This window comes from Platalea leucorodia (assembly GCF_965183815.1).
Source record: "Platalea leucorodia genome assembly, chromosome: 5".
NCBI classification, from domain to species: Eukaryota; Metazoa; Chordata; class Aves; order Pelecaniformes; family Threskiornithidae; genus Platalea; species Platalea leucorodia.
Genome location: NC_138827.1, coordinates 22,443,922 through 22,466,248, shown reverse-complemented (window position 1 = coordinate 22,466,248; position 22,327 = coordinate 22,443,922). Strand labels below are relative to the sequence as shown.

Below are 22,327 nucleotides of genomic sequence, written 5' to 3'. Positions count from 1 at the left end.
GGTGTTTTTTAATTTCATAGATGGTCACCAGGCAGCTGCTGGTGCCAGCACAACTGCCCGGGGTGCATGTGCTTTCCTGGGAGCCAGAGGCGTGGGATTTTGGGGCTGTCCTTTGGGACAAGCACGGAGCTCCTACCCTGTCCTACAAACCCCCATCTCCTCTCCACACTAGTGAGATTCCCTGCAGCGATGGGAAGGGGAAATTCCCTACCCCATCCCTATTTACATTGGATTAGTGCTGACAATGATAGTATCGTTTGAAAGCAGTGAGGTACCAGGACTGGAAAATCATACTTTGCAGCCCACATTATCTGGGAGCCATTTCTTACCCATCCCAGCCTTGGAAAAGCAACCCTGACTTTGGCAGATCTTTCTTTGCATTTAAATGATGACTTTTTTTGTGTGTGTAGTTTTGGGGTCTTTTTTAGGAAAGTTATTGAGAAAAAAAAAAAACCTTAAAATTCTCCACCTACGTGTTGCAGGGAATTCAAAACATCAACTTTAAATTAATGTCATCATGCGTAGGATGTGTGGAAGTAATCTTTCAGGGAGGTTTGGGATAGGTTGAGCCGAGGAGGTCGGGAGCCGCAGTGATGCTGTGGGCAGGTTTTGCAGCCTGCCCTCATCACCCAGCTGCAGCTGCTGGTTTGGATGCCTGGAGGATTTCATACAGCCCCACAAATATATGGGTTTTCTAAAGTTGGATCTATAGAAATCATTAAAGATGCACGTTGTTATTAGAGCCAATTAATAATAAATGGGTGTCAGGCTTTTAAATGCATGTGTGCATGTCAGTGGGCATTTACTTATTTTGTGCTTCCCTTAAAATATCACCCAGCATCACACCTATTGCCTGGTGGGTGCAGGTGAGACAGGCTGTATCCTGTGCCCTGCTCCTGTTACAGACAGCATCAGCTTCAAGAACAAGCTCGTGCCTAAAACATCAGCCTGGATGAGTTTTTTGATGGCTTAAGCAGAAGCTTTTGTATCAGCCAAAAATGAAAACAAACTTGGGTATGATGAGACAGTACAAAAAAAAAAAAATCTATATGAAAATCTTCCTTAAAGATCTGAACCCTGTCCTTGGGACCAGGCTTGTGGTGGTCAGTGGTTGGATGCAGACCCAAATCTGTGTGCTTCTTGAAGGGCTTTTTTTTATTATTCACTATTGCTGAGAGCAGCATGATTAAAAATAATCTTCTCCAAGTATTTTTCTGTCAGCAAATAAATTAATAAATGCAATGCTGCTGAAAACAGCTCTGTAGTCACCTCGTTACTGGTGGAGTTAGCTTAGAGCTGGTGGCTTTGGTAAATATGCCTGATGATGCACTCATCCGGGGCACTTTTAGGTCCCTCTTAAGGTGCCCTTACAAATGTCAAAAGGGGACTTAATTTTTAATATGATTTATTGGAGTTTTGCAGGGGTTTAGCCTGGTTTTGACGTTGGCGCAGAAGATGCGAAATAAGCCTATATAAGTTATTATTAAGATCATTTATGCTTCATGTTTACCTGGCTCCTTTCACCTGGGGACCTTGAGCTCCTTCACGCCACACAGTTCCTCTGCGGGGAGACAGATGGGTGGAAGAAGCTCTGTCAGTTTTGTCAAATGCTGCCTGGAAATGAAGCCTTTCTTTGGGTCAGGTCTCCTGCTCTTATTGTTAGTTACACTGTTGCTACAATTAATCACTGCTTTGAAATCAAGGTATTTGTTTGACAGCAGACCGTGGGAGGAACAGGACAGTTAAAAGAACTGGAAAGAAGTGTCTCGTCACGCTTTATTTTGGGTGTAAATCTTCACCATATGCAAATGTGACTATTGCAAATTTTTTTTGGATGACCGAATTGAGAGCAAGTGACGCTTTTCCCTGGCAGCTCGCCCGGAGTTCTGCCTTGTCGCCAAGGAAGTGGCTCCCATGTCATGCAGGTGACAAACCCACCCTGCCAGCCTGTGTGTCCTCTTCTCCACCTGGGAAACCGGGAGTGGGAAGTCACGGAGGACCACACAGATGTCAGCTGCAGCGGGGTGGCCTTGATCGAGTCATGGGGTGGATGGAAGGCTGTTTCTTAGTGTCATGCCTAGGCAAGGATTTTGCTGGGTTTTAATAAGTCCTTATGTTTTGCATAAACAGTATGACTGCAAAATTGGTGTGTGTTTTATAGAAAATTGTCAAAGTAGTTGCTGGGAGTCTGTGGTGTGCATGGAGGCAATGGGTTTTACGGAGATGCCTTTTAAAACAAGGCTGTGAGATGGGACCTGCTGTTGGCCATGGCTCCAGCCAAGGAGCAGATGTAATGGCAAAGCCTTGCAAAGAAAAGGAGAGGTTTGCAGTCTGATTTTTCTTTTTTTTTTTGGGGGGGGGGGGATGGGCCAGAGGAAATACCAGCATGGGGGATATAATGTGCATGGGTGTCCCCTGGATGCACTCCCTGCAAGGAGCTGCCCTACCAATGAGCCCAATGCCCTCCTGCATCTGCTCGGTGCTAGGTGAGACATGTGGGAGCACCTCATCTCCTGTTCCCAATAAACCAAAAGCCCCCTAAAAATAGAAATCTGAGTGTCATTTGGGAGGGAGATCCTGTCCTGGACAACTTCTTAAGTAGCACAGCAACCTTTAGAAATGCATCTGGTGTTTTTGTGTGTGTGCCAGCTGTGAATGAAAGCCACAACTGTATCCAGATTTAATTTACTGACAATATTGGTGGAGAAATTTGCGTCCTGCGTCCCTCAGTTGCCGTGCACCTGGGGTCTCTGAAAGTTGATATTAAAAATCTAATCTCTGGGGAAAGCAGGCAGTGAACAATTCCTGCAGCTGCTTTACTGAGGTTGGTGAATAACCTATGAGCAACAATTTGCTTTCTTCTGATGTTAAATAGTCTTTAAATGCTCAGCTCCATTGAAGAAGAAAAATGAATTGATGTCCTGTGTGTTGTGATGCATCCTGCTGATGCTGCCCTTTATTTTAATGATAGCCTATAGGTGCTGGCCTGGTCCCCGAGCTTTGCTTTGGGGCTGGGGCTTGCTGTGAGTGGGGCAGCCCTGCTGCATGGGAGGAGAGCTGGGTGTGGGTTTGCTGAGCATCCGTGCAATGAGATGGAAACGTTTGGGCTCCTTGCTGCACCCAGCTGCAGTGATGCTGATTTTTGCAATGTGCCTTGCCATGGGGAGAGCACATGTATATATAAATATATATGTAATATAAATATATCTCCATGGCTCAGGGTGTATTCCTGTGTGCTGGAGCTGCAGTTAAAGGCTGGGGTCTCACCCTGCACTGCAGGCACAGGTTATCTGAACTGAATTGTGCCTGCAAAGCAAAGGGGCCAGTCTAATGCCCAGTCACAGGTTTAATCTCGGGTACATTTAAATAAGCCGGTGCACACCCCCTCACCACAATGAGCGCATGCCAAGCAGGGGTTTCAGCTAAAGGGCTGTGCTATTTCTCAGCCATTTGAACTCCTGACTCCAACTGCTGCGATGAGTATTTGGGAGGATTGCAAATGGAAAACTGTGCAGACCAAAGGGAAGGGGAAAGATGTGAAGGTCCTGGGAGCCCAAACCCCTCTGGGTACATGGAGTGGATGCTTGCTGCTCCAGGGCAGGAGCAGAGCCTGGTATGGGGGCTGCTGCTCCAGGGCAGGCAGGACAGGTGTGTCAGTAGCCACAAACCCAGAGGTGGTCACTTGGCCACAGGGCTTTCTCCAAGTTCTTCACATCTAGTAGCTGAAATAGGATATGTATTTTTAGAAAGGTGTTGAATGTTAATTCAAAAACTCCTTAGGCAGAGTTCACCACAACCTGTTCAGAGACTTAATTACCCTCACGGTTGAAAACGTGACTGTATTTCTGAATCAGCCACAGGATCCTGTATTACCTCTGTCCATTGGAGCACAGATCCCTTCATCACCACGTTTCCATTCCCGGGGTAGATGCTTGGACCTCAATGCAGCTGCTCCCGACGTGGTTTTGGTGCTGTGCTGAATAGACGAAGCTTCTGCAGGTGCCCATCTCTTTCTTCAGCCTTTCAGCTGCCCTGATTGCTGTCCCATCAGCCGTGTGCCAGCTCTGGGGTCGCTCCAGAAGTGTTGGGTGGTGGGGTTGGGCACAGCAGCTGAGCAGGACCGAGCCCAGGTGTGATTCCACCTCTCTGCTCCTCTTCAACACGTCCCTGCCTGATGGGGGGGGGGGGGGGGGGGGGGGGGCTTGTTTTTAGTACAAAGCCTTTGATTTCCTTGATGATAACAAGAGCACTGTCACTGGACCGCCTCAGTGAAAGGTGGTGTGTACCACATCTCAAAACCGCACTACTTACAAGGCTCAACAGCCTGGGACCTTGAGCCAGGAGCAGCCACTCCTGCTGTAGGAGAAAATGATCCCAGAGCATTAACTTGGGATGTTTTATTTTATTCAGACTTATTTTTGATCTTATTTTAGGCTCCCAAACACTGTTAGTCCTTCAATGTCTTCCAGCTAAAATTTCTGATAAGGAGCAAACTTCTCAGCATTTATTTTTATTTAGAAGAAAAAAAACCAAAACCCAAATCCACAGCTGTTGTCGCATACTTTTGTTTTCAAGTATTGCCTTTCCTGAAAGCCACAGGCAATAAGGCAACAGTGTTGAACTCCAGCAGAGAGCGGCAGTGAGACCACCATCCCTTTGTCCTCATTTTTTTCACTTTCTACCAGGGAGAAACTGTTGTAAGCAGGTGGAAGATTGTAATACGTGTCTGTGGGACTTTGCTAACCAGACCATTTTTTTCAATAACTTGGAGGTGTAACAGGGTAGAGTAAATTCACATAGGTAGACAGTAAGGACCTTTAATGCCTGACTAGCTTGTTATCAAAGATGGCTTTGTTAGCCCCCCATGGCAAAGCTAAATGTAGTGGTTTAGTGACAGTTTGCACTGGAAACTATTGGTTTACTGGGATGAAATATGAAGTACAGTGAGATCACGCAGCCACTGGGCAGACCTGGATGTGCAATACAGCACTGCACGTCTTCAGAAGGGGCATCAACTGTTTGTTTTAAAAATTACTTTTTATGTATTTTGAGGTAGCAAAGCAAGTAAGCTCCTGCGGGTGACTCCTCAGCCTTTTTCAAGGGGCTTTCCAGCAAATTTTCAGAAAAATAAATTTGCTGATTGGTTAAAATATAGACTTTGCTTGTGCAGGGAGAGTACTAAGTCTAGTCCTTATCCCAGGGAGCAGCTGGTTTCTAGACCCCCAACAGTCAAATATCAATCAAAATTATCATTATCAAAAATCTTCAATTCTAGGTAAACCTTCTCATTTGAAATCAAGGCTTGTTCACAAGTCAAATGTGCATCACACTGGGAATTTGTGTTCTTGCTGGGAAGCACAGCTGCCCCTTGGCCCAATCTCTAAGGGTCTGGTGGTGGTCCCCTCCCCGAGCTGGGGGTGGTGGCTTCCGTTGGTGGGACTTGAGACAAAAACTACTTTACCTGGTGCTATTAAAGCCTGGGAACTGTTCCTGCTCCCTGAGCTGCTGCCATGGCACCTTCCTCCTTCATCAGGGCTTTGTCCAGTTGTAGTTGATTTGAAGCAAAATACTCTGATCTGGCCTCAGGACAGATTCCTCTTTGAAAGAAGTTCTGGGTTATTTCTTTTTTTTTTTCTTTTTTTTTTTTTTTTTTTTGGTACAAGAGGAGTTGAGCTGTAAGAAATGCATTGGTTTTTTTGGGAGGTTTGGTGGTGGTGGTTTTGCTTGTTTGGTTGTTGGTTTTTTGATTTTTTTTGTTTGTTTGTTTAATTGGTAGGAGTATCTTCGGTATGTGTTTCCTGGGAGCTATGGTCCTGGAGGATGTCCCTGTGCTGTGAAGGATGGGACATCTTGGCTGGTGGAGCAAAGTGCTTGAGCAGGACAGCCCCAGCAGACCCATAGGAGAGGCTGGGGGAGAGCAGTGAACCACAGTGCTTGCTGGGGACAAGGAGTTGGAGAGTGTGTTGTCAGAAAGTATAAAATAGTGTAATTTAGCCCTGCTAGGAAAAGGAAACCTTGAGAATTAAAGGGGAAAATGAACAACCAGTCGACTTGAAATAGAGAGGGGTTTTAAAATTATTTCCTCATGGGGATAAGAAGGGTAATTTATTGACTGAGAAGACAGACATTTGGTAAAAAGACCCGGCATGCATTATTTATGTCACTTTGCACAGAGGATGGGAGGATAATGCTAGAAATAAATACCCTCGACAAGGGGGAAAAGAGGGAGACCACAGCAGAGCAAATGCAAAGCTATTTGCAATACCAGGAGCCTGGCGAAGCCTGCAGCCTTGCCTGGGCTGGAGACTGGTGTGAGCACTTTCCAAGGACAAAATTATATGGGTTTAAATAGGTTAAAAAGTGAATCTTTACTAAAAGTTGGTCTACAGAGGTAGCTGAGATGCAGCACTTTAAATTAGGAAAGAAGGCAGGTAACAGTGTAGGCAACTGTGTGTTGTTAGTTGCCTGCGATGACCTTTAATGGTGATGGGTTTGTGGCTGGAGCCTGGTGCCTGCAATGACACCAGGGGAGGCAGGGGGAGCAGCAGAAGACCTTGACTCCTGAAGGACGCATGTTGTAACCCTGGCCATGGCCCAGTTGCTGCAGGAGGAGCCCCCTCAGGCTGCCAACACGAATGGTGCCATCGCTGCCCGACTGCTGCTTCTGATGGTCGATCCTCTCTTCTCCAGAGTAACGTCTGCAATTAGACTTGTAAATGAAGGCGGTTAAAATATTAATGACTGTATCAAGGCAGTATGCGGAGGGCTCAGTTCCTCACCGCATTATTAAGCCTGCTGAAAGGCTGGTAATGAGCTTTAATGCAAAGGTTGGTTTAGGTAGAGCATTTTAAATGTTATGAAGATGTATACTAATTTAATTACGTATGAGGTGGGCAAACCCAAAAATAACATGGACTGAAACAGCATAGTTACTGAGACTTGACTTTTCTGCTACTGAGGCCATGGCAGTTGAGAATCCCTGGTTTTTGCAATGGACCAAACATGCCCATTTTCATGTAAAATGTCATCGGTGCAGCACTTGAGCCCGAGGTAGGTGCAGGCTGCTGCTGTGTCATAGCAGGGGAAACTTCTTCTGGGCTGACCCACAAAAAGCGTTTGGGATGCTGCTGTTCGCATTATTTAGTTGGGGCTTGATGTGGTTACACCCTAGCTTCTTAAACTTTAATTTACCATTTGGCTTTTTCCTCTGGATATGACTCAGAGGATTTGTGTAGTTTTGTTTTGTCTTCGGTTTTGTTTTGCTGAGCAAAGAGAGGATTATTATTTCTTCAGTAAAGCAAGCCAACACCAAATACAAAGTCCTTTGGCTATGAAACAGCAGCAGGCTTCCACGTCTTCAGACCCAGTGAGGTAATTCAGTAAGAGCACGCACAGGTTTGTGTGCAGTGGGAAAAGGGGATTGCTCAAATCCAGCTCCAAGCTGCATGCAAAAAAAAATCCACACCACCAAGACAAAGAAAAAAGGAAATGTAATAGTGATTATTTCTGGCCTCCCTATTTCTCCCCCTTCTGCCTTCTTCCCCCTGTCCCTACAGGTACTTTGGTCATTTTTTGCACAGACTAAGTTGAACTAATTTCAGTAATTTTTTTCTTTAGTCATCACAAAAGAGCATTTAAGGCACAGATAGTCTCATTGATGTCCTCTCCATTTTAAGAGGCATGTTGCTTTTATGAGGCCCATCCTCTGAGTGAGTAGCTTTTCCTCCAGGGACCCCCCTTGATATTTGGGGTTCAGAAGCAGCAGCTGCTCTCATTGCCTGGGGACGGAGGATGAGGGACTTGGTTTGGGAGAACAGGGTTCCTTTTCTTGTAGAGGTGTTAAGTCTTCAGTATAGAAAACAAGATGTTCATAGTTTTTAAGAATAAAGCTCAGAAATCTCCATAGTGTTAAATACTAATTCGTATTTCTCAGATGCCAATTCTTAGGTATACCAGGAAAAAAAATGGATAATAGTAAATAAAAGGTGAATAATGCCCCTGATTCGGAGAGCCATTTGTGTTGGGAATGAGATCCCTGGCACACGATGATTAGTTCAGCCTTGGCTTGTGGCTACTCTGAGTCTTTGAGTAAGAGCATTTGAAGCCATTTGGCTTGAGCACTAATTGCAGCATGTGAAGTTGTTGTACCTTGGAGGGGCCGGTGGCTTTCCCCATGTTAGTCCTCCGCGGGCAAGACTGGTTTTGTGGCTATTGATGTAGTTTTAGGCATTCTCGCTGCCATGCAGGTAATACCACATGAATGACTCTGGGCTGTTGTGCATGAGGCTCATTGAGGAAAACCTGCTGAAGGAGACAGCAGAGATGTCAAATACATCCATCCACAAGAAGGGTGTCATGCTGGTCCTTGAGCAGGACGCACGGGTGCGGTATTTGGTGCTGACATTGCTGGTGTTTTCTCCAGCTTATGCTTGTGATGGCTCGATGTGTTGGGGGCTCATACTGGTGTTACTGTGCCCCTTCAAAGAGCCTAAACTAAACTGCTAGTGAGGGTAATGCATGGCCTTTCCTGCTTGGAGATCAGGGACAGCCCACCTCTGCTTTAGCCACATAATAACTGTGCAGAATGAAATCAGCTCTTAATCTTTAAAAGAGTGGTGAGGAATGCAGTAGCTGTTGGTGGGAAGGCACGCCTGCCCCCCTTCCCTGGTGCTATGAAACCAGCAGTAAAGCTCGAGCTTTGTTGTGACCTTTGTCCACCTCAAAGCACGGATTTAAGCTGAGATTAAGACAGAGACATGCTGCCTGCTCCACAGTGCTGCGCAGCCTGCAGAGGTGTGTCTTTCCTTGTATTTTGGATGTGACAAAAGGGAGAAGGTTTCAGGAATGTAGGTAGGAGCTTCTGTAATTATTAGTGTTACGTACTTGAGCGCATTAACGTTCCTCCTATGAGTAAGGTAGGAAGTCCCTGGGGTGAATGGATGGGGAGAGGGCTAGGATGGCAATAGTTGCAGGGTTTTAAACCCTTCCTCTCTGGTGCTGCCATTAGCCCAGTACCGCATCACACCCATCTTTATCACTCTGTCACTTATGGGGCCTGGGACCTCATTCCCAGTTTTCCGACACCTCTGGTAGCCCTGTAGCCAATGGGTTTTTGGTGGCTGAAGGCTGTGACACTACTGGGCAGAGTTGGTATGGGTCAAAGGAGACGTGTTCCCAGTGTGCCACGTACGACCTGTGCAGCGAGGTGGGGTGCCTCAGGGCTTTAGAAAATCCTTGCCTCTGGAGACCTGCAAGGGAAGGGGTCTGGAGGAGCAAGGAACAGCTGGGTGTCTTGCCCAGGTGTCCCCAGCAGTGCTGGGCACAGGGTGGGGACAGCTGAAGGAGTGGGCTGTGTCTTCAGGTGACACATGCAGCCCTTCGTGCTGGTGTCACCCAGCGCTGCCAGCACAGAGCAATGCAGCTCTCCACGTCTTCCCACTGGAGAGTGGTTTGGATCTGGTACCCAGTGCTCCTTGATGAGGAGAGGTGGGATTTGATCTCCATGCTAGGTGCTGCTTTAGAGAGCATCACCCAAGTGGTGATTTCAGCTCCTCCCTGCTCTGAGCCATCCCTTGATGCCTTGATGCATGGATATGCTCTATTTTATTCTTTCGTGCCTATCTTTCTGCTGCCTCACTGCCTCTTCTCTGCTTTCTCTCCCACTTACCATCACCTTTTCTCTTCCAGCAGTAAATCTGTCTTGTCCTGTGAGGATTCCCTGAACCTGTAGTGTTTCCATCTATCATTCACTCTGTGGACAAGGTCTTATTACTTTTTTGTAAGGATGACTCTTGCCAGGACTGGTTTGATGGTGCTTCAGTTCCTAAAACCCACTGAAATGAGACTTGAGGACCAGAGTGTGCAGTGCCCTTTCATGTACCACCCTCAGCTCTGTCCCTGCACCATCAGACAGGGTACTTTTAACAGCTCTCTGGGCTGGGGTTGACCATGCCAAGAGAGGCATGAGCTCCTCTGAGCTGCAGCCACCTGAAAGCAGAGCTGTCCTGGAAAATCACCACGTTGTCCCCCACCAAACTGTGGACCTCTCTGGTGTCACTGTCAGGGGACAAGCAGCCAGTGCCTGGCCCCAGTGTGGGCGATGGGGTTCAGCTCCCGACGGCTCTTGACAACCGTCTCCAAAGGAAGCTTTCATTTTTGTTCTGCCTTTTCTAAATATCCCCTTTTCCCCTCAATCATTACCATTTTAAGCAGATGGTGGGCCTATTATATAACTGAGCAGAAGGCTTCATTACAAAATTTAGCCAAATCGGGTGCTTCTTCAGATAAGACTAAACAACAACTCATTTCTAGGGTTTTTGGCCCTCCCCGTTCTACTTTGAGTTTGGAAAATGAAGTTATTCTAGGGGGTGCGATCAAAGGAAACCTTCCTCAGTTATTAATAACTCAATTGAGTCTTGAAGAAATTGTAGGAAAGCTGAAAGGCAAGACGTAGTAAAAACAAAGCTGTCTGCCCAAGGCTGCAGGATGAACCTGTGGAGTTCAACATCGCTCCCAGCTGCTTGTGCTGCCCTTAGCAGCTGGGAGTGTATGGATCCCATAGGCTGGGGGTGTACGGGATCCCATAAGTGATTCCTTCATCCCTGACCATGTAAGGCTTGCTTTGGGCAGACTAGGGAAGTGCGCTGGGTGTGATTTTTTCAGGAGCAGTCCCTTTATTTCCCATTTCATGGGGGGAAATGTCCAACCTAAAAGCTCTATGAGCAATACCAAGGAGACCTGCTGGAGCCTCTCCTGGTCCTACCCTGGCTGGCTTAGTCCTAGTATTGGCCTGAAAAACCACCCAGCCATAGGGTATCGAAAGCCTGAAGCATCCCACATGTATTTTGATAATATAATTTAAATCCATCGATTTTTTGATGTGCTGCAGAAAGCTAGCATTTGTGTGCTTGTTGCATGCTTCAGTCAATGCCCAGAAGAGTAGGATGTTCCTGGGAAAATGGAAAATAATTTCAATTCAAGGGCATGTTCAAAGCAGGAGGCAGACCAAAGAAACCCAGTCTCCCCGAAAAGCATCAGTCAAACAAACTGTGCTGGGACACATAGCTCCAGGGACGAGTGCTCCTGTGTTCCTGGGGTGTCCAGAGCTGATTTCAGGGGAGCTACAGGAGATTTGACTGAAAGAGCACATCCCTCAGGGTAGAAGCTTGAGGTTTTTTCATTGAATCCTAGATAGTATTTTTCAAGAAAGCAGGTTTTAGCACAAGTATAGGTGTGTGCTTCTGGTATGGCACACATTCCGTGAGCTGTGTCCCAGTCGTGATAACCCTGGTTTATGCCGCTGAGCCTTGTCTGCACCTTTGAAAATCATTGCACGCTGCATTGGGGAGAGGAAGCCTTGCAGCAGTGGGGCTGTGCAGGCCCAGGGGTGGTTAACAGGACTCCTAATGGCAGCGTGTTCATCTTTCCTGCAGATTCACACCATAGCTGTCTCCTTGCCACACAACTGGACTCTGTGCAGGTGCCCATGGCTTCTTGGTGGAGCGCCCTGCAGGGCTGGCTCGGCACCCAGCAAGGAGGCAGCAGGGCAGCATGGGTGCTGCCAGACCTGCCTCTCCTCCCCTCCGTCCCTGCCAGCAGGCCCTGGGCTGTGGTTAATGATGGTCCCTATTTGCTGGGCAACGGCTCGGCTCTGCTTTCCGTGAGGTTTTGGGGAAGGAGCTGCTGTCGAGCAGGGACCTTCTGTGGTTCCTGAACACTTGATAAGGTTGTTTGCTGCGGGCCAGCTCGTTGCATCAGTGTGATCTGTTGCATTTGCTGCTCCAGACCATTGCTGCATCCTTGCAGCTGTGTCTGCTGTGTCTGACCCATGGTGCTTCACATTTGGGTGACTTCCAGACCAAAGCAAAACTCCTAGGGGCTCCAAAACGAAGAGGCCAAAAATGGCTGTTCTGTGCTCAAGGGCCGTGGTTCATATTGGCTACTTCGGCCACCAGGACTTCTAAATTGCACCCTGACCCAAGTTAATTGCTATTGTGCTGCTGGCAGTGATTATATGACGAGTGTGCCTGGCAGCACCCAGCACGAGAGCAGCTTCCAGCCGCAGCCAGGTCTCGGTGGTCGGGCTGGATGGCCACTGCCAGCAGAAAATTATCTGCGTGAAAAGCAGCCAGCCAAGTGAAACGTGCTAGCTTAAAATGCTCCAAATGCCTGCCTTGGTGTGCTTGCTGCAAGCGGTTATTAAAAATCCCTCTTGTGGATAGCTCTTAGGCTGGAAAAGAGGGAGAAACCTGCAGAAACCCACTCTCCTCCCTCTGTTTTTAAAAGTGGTGTGGCGGTGGCCACTGCCCTGATGGGCTCCATGGCTCCCGGGGCTTCCTGCTTCCCAGCCAGCTCCAGCATCGTTGGTGCCAGGCATGGTTTTAAGCACTGTGCAGATCAAGAGTCAGTGCAGAAAATAACCAGCCTCGTGGTTTAAACTGTGGTTTTGGGTTTTTTTTTTTTTTTTGTTCGGTTGTTTTTTTGCACCAAAGAGGGTTTCCCCACTGTGCCTTAGTACCCACATGCAGCACAGCAAAAGAGTGTATAATTAAGACAGTACGCTTAGAAATATTAACTGTGAAATATGTAGTCGCACACACTGAGATCAAGTTAATAAGTGCTAAGTGAACAAATAAAAGGCATAAGCAAATGTGTACACCACCTGCAAAGTCCTGCTGGCAGTTTCTTGGGTTTGGGTCTTTCTTTTTTAACCTTATTTATGAATTACAGCTGACAAGGGAATAAGGAACATTTTGCAGGATTTATTAGAAGCATGATATTAATATTGCATTCTTATTTATATTTCTTCTATCCACAGGATTGAAAAAACGTACAAGGAAGGCCTTTGGTATACGCAAGAAAGAAAAGGATACTGATTCCACGTAAGTCAATGAGATATAAACCATGTTAATATACAATGATGCTGGGGAGAAGTTGACGCCGGTGTGTCAGGACAGGAAGGAAGTAGGTGCATTGTAGACATTTGTCATCCTTGGATCAAGTCTTGTAATAGCAAATACATTTAAGCTGTTTCCTGTTGTACATCCAGTGGCCAAGAAATAAGGTATTTTCTCAGTGGCGCTGCAGAGATAATAAAGCCGGTTCTCCACGTGTTTGCAATTTACAGTGACAGTTAGCAGTGATCACAAGAAAATTACTCCTCTGGGAGTTTCAGCAGATTAATCTCTGCCCAAACTACTGATTTGCCCGTCTGCTTAGATATTTAGATGCAAATTCAATTTAAACAGATGCCTGTGCAGGCAGTGAGGCCGTCGGTGGAGTGAAGGGCTGTAGAGCTGTGTGGTTGGGGCAGGCTCGGGATGGCGAGAGTGCATGGAGCTTGTGGAGCACGTGCTCCTTTGGCTTTGCTGTAAGAGATGCTTTTGCTTCCTGGGAAAACATCTGGCGGGGGTTTCCCCCACATCTGGTGGGGGATGCTGTGCATAACCACTGGCAGGGCGTCGAGCCCAGCCCAGGGAGGGCTCTCTGCTGCCACTGATGTGGCTTTGGGAGGGATGTCCCAAAGCAGTGTGGCAAATGAGCCTGTTCAGCCCGTGTGCTGGGGACGGAACAGGTGAAAGGCAGCAGGGAGCCCCGCTCCTGCACTGGCAGCATCATCCGGGTGCTTAATGTCTGGCACAGCAGAAACCCTGTGGGTTTTTTTCTTTTTTTTTTTTTAAATTTGTTTTCCTGAGCTATTTTATATCTCAGCAGCCGTTGGTGAGGTTTCACCATGCCATGGCCGGTTCTGGCCATGCTCCCAGGGCCACGGCAAGCTCGGCTGTACCAGCACCTGCAGGGCTTTGCCCACTGCAAAAAGGGGCCCCAAAATATGGGGGAGACATGGAATGTATCCCAAGAGGGCTGTGCAGCACTGAGCTGTTGTCCTGCTGGCAGAGGGGGGCTTGTCACCAGGAATGGTGGCTGTCCATCCACCAGCCATGCAGGCTGCGGGACAGCCAGGAACTCCTGCTCCAGCTACGTATGGCTTCATTTATAATTTATCAGAAGGATGGGCAGGAAACAGGCTGCTTCGCATCTTCCTCTTCTGCTCACGGAAAATCAATGGAGGTCCTGCCTTTAGCCAGCACCGTGATTTCCACACTTGCTTGCAGCAGCCTGCTCTTCCTAGAGGCTGAGGAAGCTGGTGGCACACAGAGCTAATGAATCCTAGGGCATTCGTGATGGTAACAAGCTCATGGAAAGGCCACTGTGGGGGAGATGCTGCAATTAGCAAGCAGCAGTGATTAGCATGTCGCGAGGTCGCATCACGGTCATCACCCCGAATGGCTTTGAATGCTCTCCAAATCCCCCATCGGCAGCTGGCACGGGGCCGGGAGGAGCAGCGAGGGGTGGTAGGTTCAGACAAACCCTCTGGTCATCCCCGGCCACAGCTGGGCCACTGCACCCCCAGGACCTGGTGGTGGGCACCACGGTGTGGGGTCTCTGGAGCTGCTGCCTGGCTTCTGGGGAGATGCAGGATGTGTGGGATGCAGCGCAGTGGTGAAGGACCTGCCACCCCCTTCCCTCCACCGACTGGGGGTCTCCGCAACTATTTCTGGCTGGGCTTTGGGGAGATGAGCAGGAGGTGACATTGCCTGCACGTAGGGGAACCAGGAGGGATCTTTGCTACTTCCAAAAAATTTCAGAAATATTTGAGCAAAGAGATTAAATGCAAGATAGGAGAGATGGGAGGCAGATGTGTATGAATTGGAGAAGTTCATACTTCATACTCCCTCAACAGAGGGAATGCGTTACCCTCTGTTAAACTGGAGTCGGATGGGCAGCAGCTCCCTGCAGAGTTTTGATGATGCCCTGAATCAGTCGTTAATTTGTGGCAAATCTCTGTCAATGCATAAAACTCGGGAGCATGTGGGAGGTGGAGGAGCACGTCTGGTTTTCATAAACATATTTGTCTTTTCACTAAATAACTTAGCATCCTTAGACAGCATTTAAATATGGCTGCTGAGCCTGCCATGCCGTGTGCTGTGACCGAGGTCCAAATCCCATAAGCGGCTGGGGATTAGGATCCCTAAGGAGTCTCATCAGTTTTCAAATCCATTCATAAGAGAAATGACTGGGCTTCTGGCAGAAGAAAAGTCTCTAAATTACTCTATGTGTAATTTTTGTCTCCAAGAGGATGCACACCAAGGGAAGGGCTGTGGGGCGGGTGCAAGGAGGAGCCAGCCCACCTCCTCAGCTGGGAGAGTGAGATCATTGGCAGGAGCACTTTATTTACTAATAAATATAAAATTTGTCCTCTGATAACGTGAGAGCAATGGTACTGAGACCGTTGTGTGGGTTTCACGAGGAGCGTATGGCAGGTAATTCAAATTTGCTGACAATTTCATAATTAAAATCATTGCTGCTATGGATTTGTCAAGAAAACCATTTCCACAAGTTAATCAGGGGACGGTGCAGTTTGGGAGCTAACATGGCTGCGTTTCTGTTCTTTGCAGAGGGTCACCAGACAGGGACGGCATCGTAAGTATTTCATGGACCCTGGTCCTGCTTTCCTCTCCTGCTGTGGCCCCTTAAATGCTAATTCCTCCATCAGCCACCATCAGCATTTTGTGAACTGTCTCTTCCTTTCTGTTTAATATAGAAAATAAATTTCCATAAGAAGCAATCTGTTTAAAATAATGACATATTCCAGGTTTTCTACAAAATTAGAGTAAAGAAAATAACAATACAGAAACACCTGACGAGCGCCGTGGGCAGAGGGACCAGGTGTCCTGCTAAAACCCCTGGCTCCGCATCCTTGTTTCTACTCCCACTAATTGGCTTGGGTCAGATTTGCTGTATAATGAGTTAAGGGAAAATTGCCAGAACAGGTGTTTCCAATACCTATTTTTATTTTCTATATTAAACTGAAAATAAGGAGATACTTGTCTTTGAATTATTGCTGCTTTTATTTATGGTGTTATATAGAAATGCCCCTGCTAGATCTGGGTAGTAGATGGACCACGTCTCCTTTAGCCATTTGATTTCAAGTTTCCAAATAAGTATGTTGGGCTCAGACTGGGACTCTGATGGTCGTTATTTCTTGAGCAAATTCAGATGTCAGAAGCTCACCTTCAAATAAAAATGAGACCCCCTTGTGAGGCTCAGCAGGGAGAGCAGTGCTGGGGTGTCTTTTACAAAGCCATACAAAAATTGGGGTGCCAAATTGCTCCTTTAGAGAGATCACTTTTTTTCACATCTGACCCAAGATCCTTGGCTTTGGGCTCACCCTGTGTTCGTAAGCTACTTGTTAAGAAATAGCAATTAAAAAAAAAAAGTCTGCAGCTTGGGTAGTGCTTTAACCAAGGCTCTATTCAGCAGTAACAAATAAATGAAATGCAAGGAGCAGCCCAGAGCAGTTCCCTTCACCGGCACAAGTGCTGTGGACAGCCTTTTCTTGCCAGGCATGGGCACAGGTACCTTGGGTGAGCTTGGGTGCCCTCTCAATCAGGCTCCTATTCTTGATTTTCCAGGTGGCTTGCTGTTTAAGCTTGGGGCAGGGCAGGGCAGGACAGGATCTCCAGTGCCCCAGCAAGCTGAAGGATGCAGAAATGCAGTTTTTAGGAGGGTGTAATGAAGCCACTGAATGTGTTGGTGCAGGGCGGGGGAATTGGAGGATGGAGACATCTTGCTCCTACAACATGTTCTCACCATAACATTTGCAGCCACTGGAGTGGCCAAGAGGCAAATCCTCTGACTGCTGAATAGAGCCCCGTTACCTGCCCCCAGTAAAAACTACGCTTACTCCTAATGGAGCCACAGCTGAGCCCTCCTTTTCTTATAAAACTGTGCAGTGTGTTTGCTGATTCCTTGTAACTTATTTTTGTGTGTTTAAAAAAAAAAAAAACAAACAAACAAAAAAAAACAACCACCACCCGATACTTTAACCCTTTTTCTGCCAAACCCCAATCCCTTCCAGCAGCCCAGCCCTCATCCCAATGAGCCACCTTGCAATAGCAAACCCGAGAGTGTGCGTGAAGGAGGAAAAAAAAATTCGGTAAGGAAAACAGAGCTTGGTTTACAGCTACAAAAGGGTTGTTAAAAACAGTGAGTAATTTTTGTTTTGAAATCCAGAATATAGGAAAATACCATTTAGGTTGAGTCAGGTGGATGTATGAGTTGAATAGAAATGGGTTAAATACAAATGGACTGGGGGAAAAGCAGAAGTCCCACATCACTGCATTGAGAGTCTGATTTTTCACCCTTGTACCTCTAATGAGGCTGCTCCGTTCTTGGGCAGCATCGTGAGGACCGTCGGGTGAAACATGGAGGGCACGGGTGCTGGTGGCCTGATCCAGCCCCTGTGCTCCTGCTACCCCAGGACGGTGTATTGCATTAGACCCTTGGCAGGGTGCTGAGGCGGGGGGGCTACCTCTGGCAGCTGAAGGGAACCAGATTATCTAATTTAGGTGCCCAACATAGAGAACCCAGCCTAACTTCAGTCCCCGAGCTGGCCTTGCAGCACTGCTGGCTGGCTGCGGTGGCCAGTGGGAGCTTTGGGGATTTTTTGGATGCCCAGAGCTGACCAGCAAAGGGTCTCACAGGCGATGGATGCCCAAAGCCTCCTTCCAAAGCAGACCCTCCTCAGTCCGAAGCAGCAATAACCTGTGTGTGTGTTTGTTGGTGTGTCGTGACGTGCATTAATGCCGCATCCCAGCTGGGTTAGCCCGGACTCCTCTCACTGCTGCAACCCAGCTTCACCGCACAGTGAAGCAATGACACCCGGCTTGCTCTGCGGGTGGTTTGGCTACTGAATAACAGAAACAGTATCCTCCTTTCAGTGTGTTCTGGGGAAGGTGTTTACCTCCCAATAAATGGCAGTGCCACCTGTGCTCGATGGGCATCGGAAGCCCTTGCTGCTGCCAGCTCTCCCCATGGGCTGGAACACCCCAACACGCAGAGAAATAGCCATTTAATTTCTCTTTCTTAAGAAATATTATACATTCAGCTAATGAATGTTCAAAAAAAGCCTTTTAGCTCTCTGGAATGGAAGACCTTCCAGAAATGGGAAATGCTGTTGTGTATCGCTGATGTGCACGTGCAGAGCGGCTCTCCGTATTGCCTGCGCAGGCACCTGCAGCAATACTCAGCAGCATCCCAGCTGTGTCAGTGCACACATATAAGGTATGCTGTGTTCTTGTTTCCTTAATTTAAAACTCGGAAATTTTGTTTTCTGATGTGTTGCAGAAGAAAACGAATGGAGCCCCGAATGGATTTTATGCGGAGATCGACTGGGACAGATATGTAAGTGTCCAAAGGAGCCTCCCTGCCGTCCACCCATGCGGCTTCTGACAGGGGACCTGGGCTGCGCTCCTATGCCACCGTTTAGGCTTTCTGGGTGGCCATTTTGGGTGATGTCCAGGTGTTAGTTGTGTCCAGATACATATTTCGTACCTGCATCTTAATTAAATAGTATAAAACTGCCCAGAAACGGGCTGGCGCCAATGCCCAACACCCTGCAGGTGAGGAGAGCGTTGCCCGTGCCTGTAGGGTGTTGCAGTTACCCAGAGAAAACCCTGGGTTGCAACCAAGCATTGCAAAAAACTTTCCGCGAAAATTGAGCGTTACAAAATCTTACCTGTGAAAACTGAGCACTGCAAAAATTGATCTGCAGCGAGGCTGGGTGCTCAGCCCCTGCTAGATGCCCCAGTGGGTGCCGTGCCACAGCATGGGTGCCATTTGCTCTGTGCAGCCCCAGGGGCCACCAGTGGGCTGGAGCAGTGCAGGCTTTTGCTGGACATCGCCTCCCGTGGGAGGAAAGAGCTGCTCCAGCTTTCCAGGAACAGAATTAGCATTCCTAATTCTTTTGGGTTTTTTGTGCCCTATTCAGAATTCACCTGAGCTTGATGAGGAGGGATACAGCATCCGACCTGAGGAACCAGGCTATATCCTTTATTGTTGGCTTTGCCTCTTAGTTTACAAACTGTAAGATGAGCTGGGGTTCACAGGCAGGCCACTGACTATTTATTATTATTATTACTACTACTATTATTATTATTACTACTATTATTATTTAATATTTATTTATTTATTTCCCCCCTTTTGTTTTCCTTTTGAGCTGTCACTCCACAGCTAAAATTGGCTCCCAGAGGGAATTACCTGAGGCAGTAGAGCAGAAGGTGGTTTTAATTGCCTTTGATCCACTGCTATGAAATGAAGATGAGGAGGTGTGAGCATCGCGGGGAGCACTGCAGTGGGGTGCCCCATGGAGACTGTGACGCCCCATCCCATCTGCGGTGGGTGCACCTGCAGGGCTGTGTGTGGGTGCCGGCCATGTGGTGCTTTGTCAGGGCAGAAGTGATCTGCATGGATGAATGCTGTTTCAGGGCAGAAATGATCTGCATGGCAGTAGAAGCAAAATGAGCAAAGATCAGTTTGCAGCTCCCATAGCATGCCCTGCTAAGGGGCGAGGAGATGTTGATGGCCAGAGCCCATGCATGTGCTGAGTTCATAGGCTGGCAGCAGGTTTTAAGCCTCCTCGTTGCAGCTGGAGGAGGGTAAGAGGAAAAGCAGAATTTCTTCCTCTGCCACTGCTGAAAAATGCTGGCTTTCTGTGGGTGATGGGCCAGTGCAGTCACGATGGGGAGGAAACCCAGGCACTGATTCAAATAGCTGCTGGGCTAAACCAGGGCTGGCTTTATCACTGTGAGCACCAGTTCCCACGTCCTCTGCCCGCACATGGATAAAGCAGTGAAACATCACAGCAGTGACAGGCACGGCAGGAGGATTTGCCCCTGCACACTGGTCCTGCCCTAGGGCGTTCGGAATAAGCATTTCCAGAACACCTAATTCCCACTCTTCAGGGAGGCTTGAGCCTTTGAATGCCAAGGCTCTGCCCTCACAGCAGAAGGAAATCTTCTTTAACTGTGCTCTACCTACCAAAGGAAAGCACTTCTACTCCTCGAGTGAATCCGAAGAGGAAGAGGAGGCGCACAAGAAGTTCAACATTAAGATCAAGCCTTTGCAGGCTAAAGACATCCTGAAGAGCGCGGCGACAGTGGACGAGCTGAAGGCGTCGATAGGCAACATTGCACTTTCTCCGTCCCCTGTGGTGAGTCCTCGGTGTTTCCATTTCTTCCCCTGGCTGCTAAAGCAGTGGTGCTCTGCAGGGCTCATCCTGAGTGGGCAGGGGGCTCTTCCTTAGGTGCCAATGGTTATGTTTGCGTTTGTGTCCTTATTTATAGTGTCTCATCTATATAGAGGCAATAATGTGACTGCAAGGAGATCTCTGATGTGTTGTAGTGATGTTTCCAGTTCAAAATGTCTCAAAAATTCCCTTTCCTGCTCATAAAACAGAGCAACTGAGATCAGAATATACTATTCCCTTATTTTTCCCCTTTTTCCTCATTTTTCAATGTGATCATTATTCAGGACATAAATCAGATGTGTCTTGCCCTGATTCCCGGGACAGGGAAAGCATCTGTGGGTTTTCCACACTTCTACTATGGGATGTTAGAGGGACATTTCTCACCTTGGGGGTGAATTTGGGGTCCCTGGAAGGAAAGGTTGTCTCTCTTTAGTCCCTCCGGGTATAAATACCATCACCCTCAGGTTTTCCTAAGGCTTGTCAAGATTTCTGTCGTCTCATCCCAATCTGTTCAGCCGTGAAAAGATTTGATTTTTGTCTTTCAGTGGGCTTTAGTGTGGGCTTATAGTGTCTTTTCAGATGAAGCTTTCTATGGTTTATAATTAGCATGTATCTGAAGTGTGAATGAGTCTCAAACTCTAAGCGAAGAGGAAATAAAATTACTGTGTTTTATTTCTTCTTTCCAAACCAACACAATGTCACCAATTTTAATGAAAGCTTCTGGGACAAGTCACTGTCCTTGGAAATACCAAGTCCCTCTGGCACAGCTCTGCCTCCCTCTGATCCTTGGTCCCTTTTAGCGACATGCACTTCTGGATGCTTTTTGCCCTGTGACCAGGGAGTTTCTGGCTGTTAGCATTGAAGAGTTAGAAACTGCAGTTGGCAGTTTTGGGAAGCACAAAAAAAAGGGGGGGAGAAAAAAAAAAAGGAGGGGGAGGAAACAACAAAACCACCACCACCAAAAACTCCCCACCAAAATTCAGCAAAAAAGGGGGTGGTGGTGTTGGAGACTGGCAATTATTTGCCAAATAGGTGGATAATTTTGATCAAGAGAGGGAAAAAAAACCCCAGAATTTCTTATTGCGAAACCAAGCTAATTTTGATTTTCCAAAGCAATGACCCCAGCAGTTTGGTGCACACGTGTATATGCGTATAGTGTAGGAGACAACGTTATTTTGGGAGGAGAGAAAATAGTGCAACATTTTAAAAATGGGATAGGGAAAGCACTAAGAATTTATTTAAGGGGCCAAGTCTATATTTGGTGTATTCTCCTTCCCTTCTGGCTTTTATTTCTGTATCCCTTGCTGGCAGCAGGCCGCTGCCACAGGGGTTTGCTGCTCTGGGCACTGCAGGGCACCCACCCGTCACGGGGTGTAGCTGGTGGCTCTGGCTCAGCTGTGGCAGAGGTGGGGAGTAGCCACTTACTGATTCTGTACTGCAGCCTTCAGTGTAAGGATTTCAGAGAATCTAGCCAAAAAATATAAAGCAATGTTGTCTCCAGCAATAAATAAAGAACTATTAAGAAATTATCAAACGATTACACTCAAGTCCTAGCAGTCCAAAGTTCCTTGATTATATTTATTCTTATTGATGAAACACTTGCATAATTTTGCACCAACATACAAGGATTAGGCTGATGTGGCCAGCAGTTCTTCTGCACCTCTCCTTTTCCAGGGAAACAAAGCCCCACAAAACGTGTATTTTGCTAGATATAATTGTCTCTCCTCTTTTCTGTGGCGTTTTTCCTGCTGAGGCTGGGGGGAGTTTTGTCGTCAGTTAGGAAGGATTTAGCCCCTGGTGAGCATGCCTGTGTGTGTCAGCGTGGTGCAGTCCAAAGCCTGCTCTTTGGGCATTGGGTTGGGACACTGTGCTTTGCTTCGGGGAAATCCCTGTCCCCAGCCACTGCTGGAAGAGCACAGCCTGGGGCTGGGGCCGATGCCTCCTTGTAAGAGAGTGCAGACGTGCTCCGCTCAAATGGCTCAGGGAAAAGCCCTGTGCCAGGCTGGACAGAAGGAACCATGCTGCTTCCCTGTGTCAGGATCCAAAACCTGGTGTATGGAGCCAAAGGGCGCAGATGGGGAGGTGAATGATGCCACTGCTGAGCGGCTGGGCACTCCCTGCGCACCAGGTCCTGGCAAGTGGCGCTGGCCCCGCTGTCCAGGAAAGCACCAGTACCCCAGGCAGGAGCTGGCTGAAGGAGTTTTGCATCCATGGGAGTTCCATGCTTTGCTGTCTGGG

General features: G+C 47.7%; 1 protein-coding gene across 1 annotated transcript in view; it reads left to right on the top strand.

The window, feature by feature from the left end:
- The window catches only part of SGIP1 (SH3GL interacting endocytic adaptor 1), a gene marked incomplete at both ends in the record, with an annotated part of 56,629 nt that overhangs the window by 6,324 nt on the left and 27,978 nt on the right, over nt 1-22,327 (top strand). The window contains 6 exons of the mRNA XM_082314302.1: nt 12,818-12,881; nt 15,459-15,483; nt 16,922-16,999; nt 18,190-18,246; nt 18,833-18,887; nt 19,878-20,053. Of these exons, the coding sequence (XP_082170428.1) occupies nt 12,818-12,881; nt 15,459-15,483; nt 16,922-16,999; nt 18,190-18,246; nt 18,833-18,887; nt 19,878-20,053 (455 nt within the window). The remainder of the gene's footprint in view (nt 1-12,817; nt 12,882-15,458; nt 15,484-16,921; nt 17,000-18,189; nt 18,247-18,832; nt 18,888-19,877; nt 20,054-22,327) is intronic.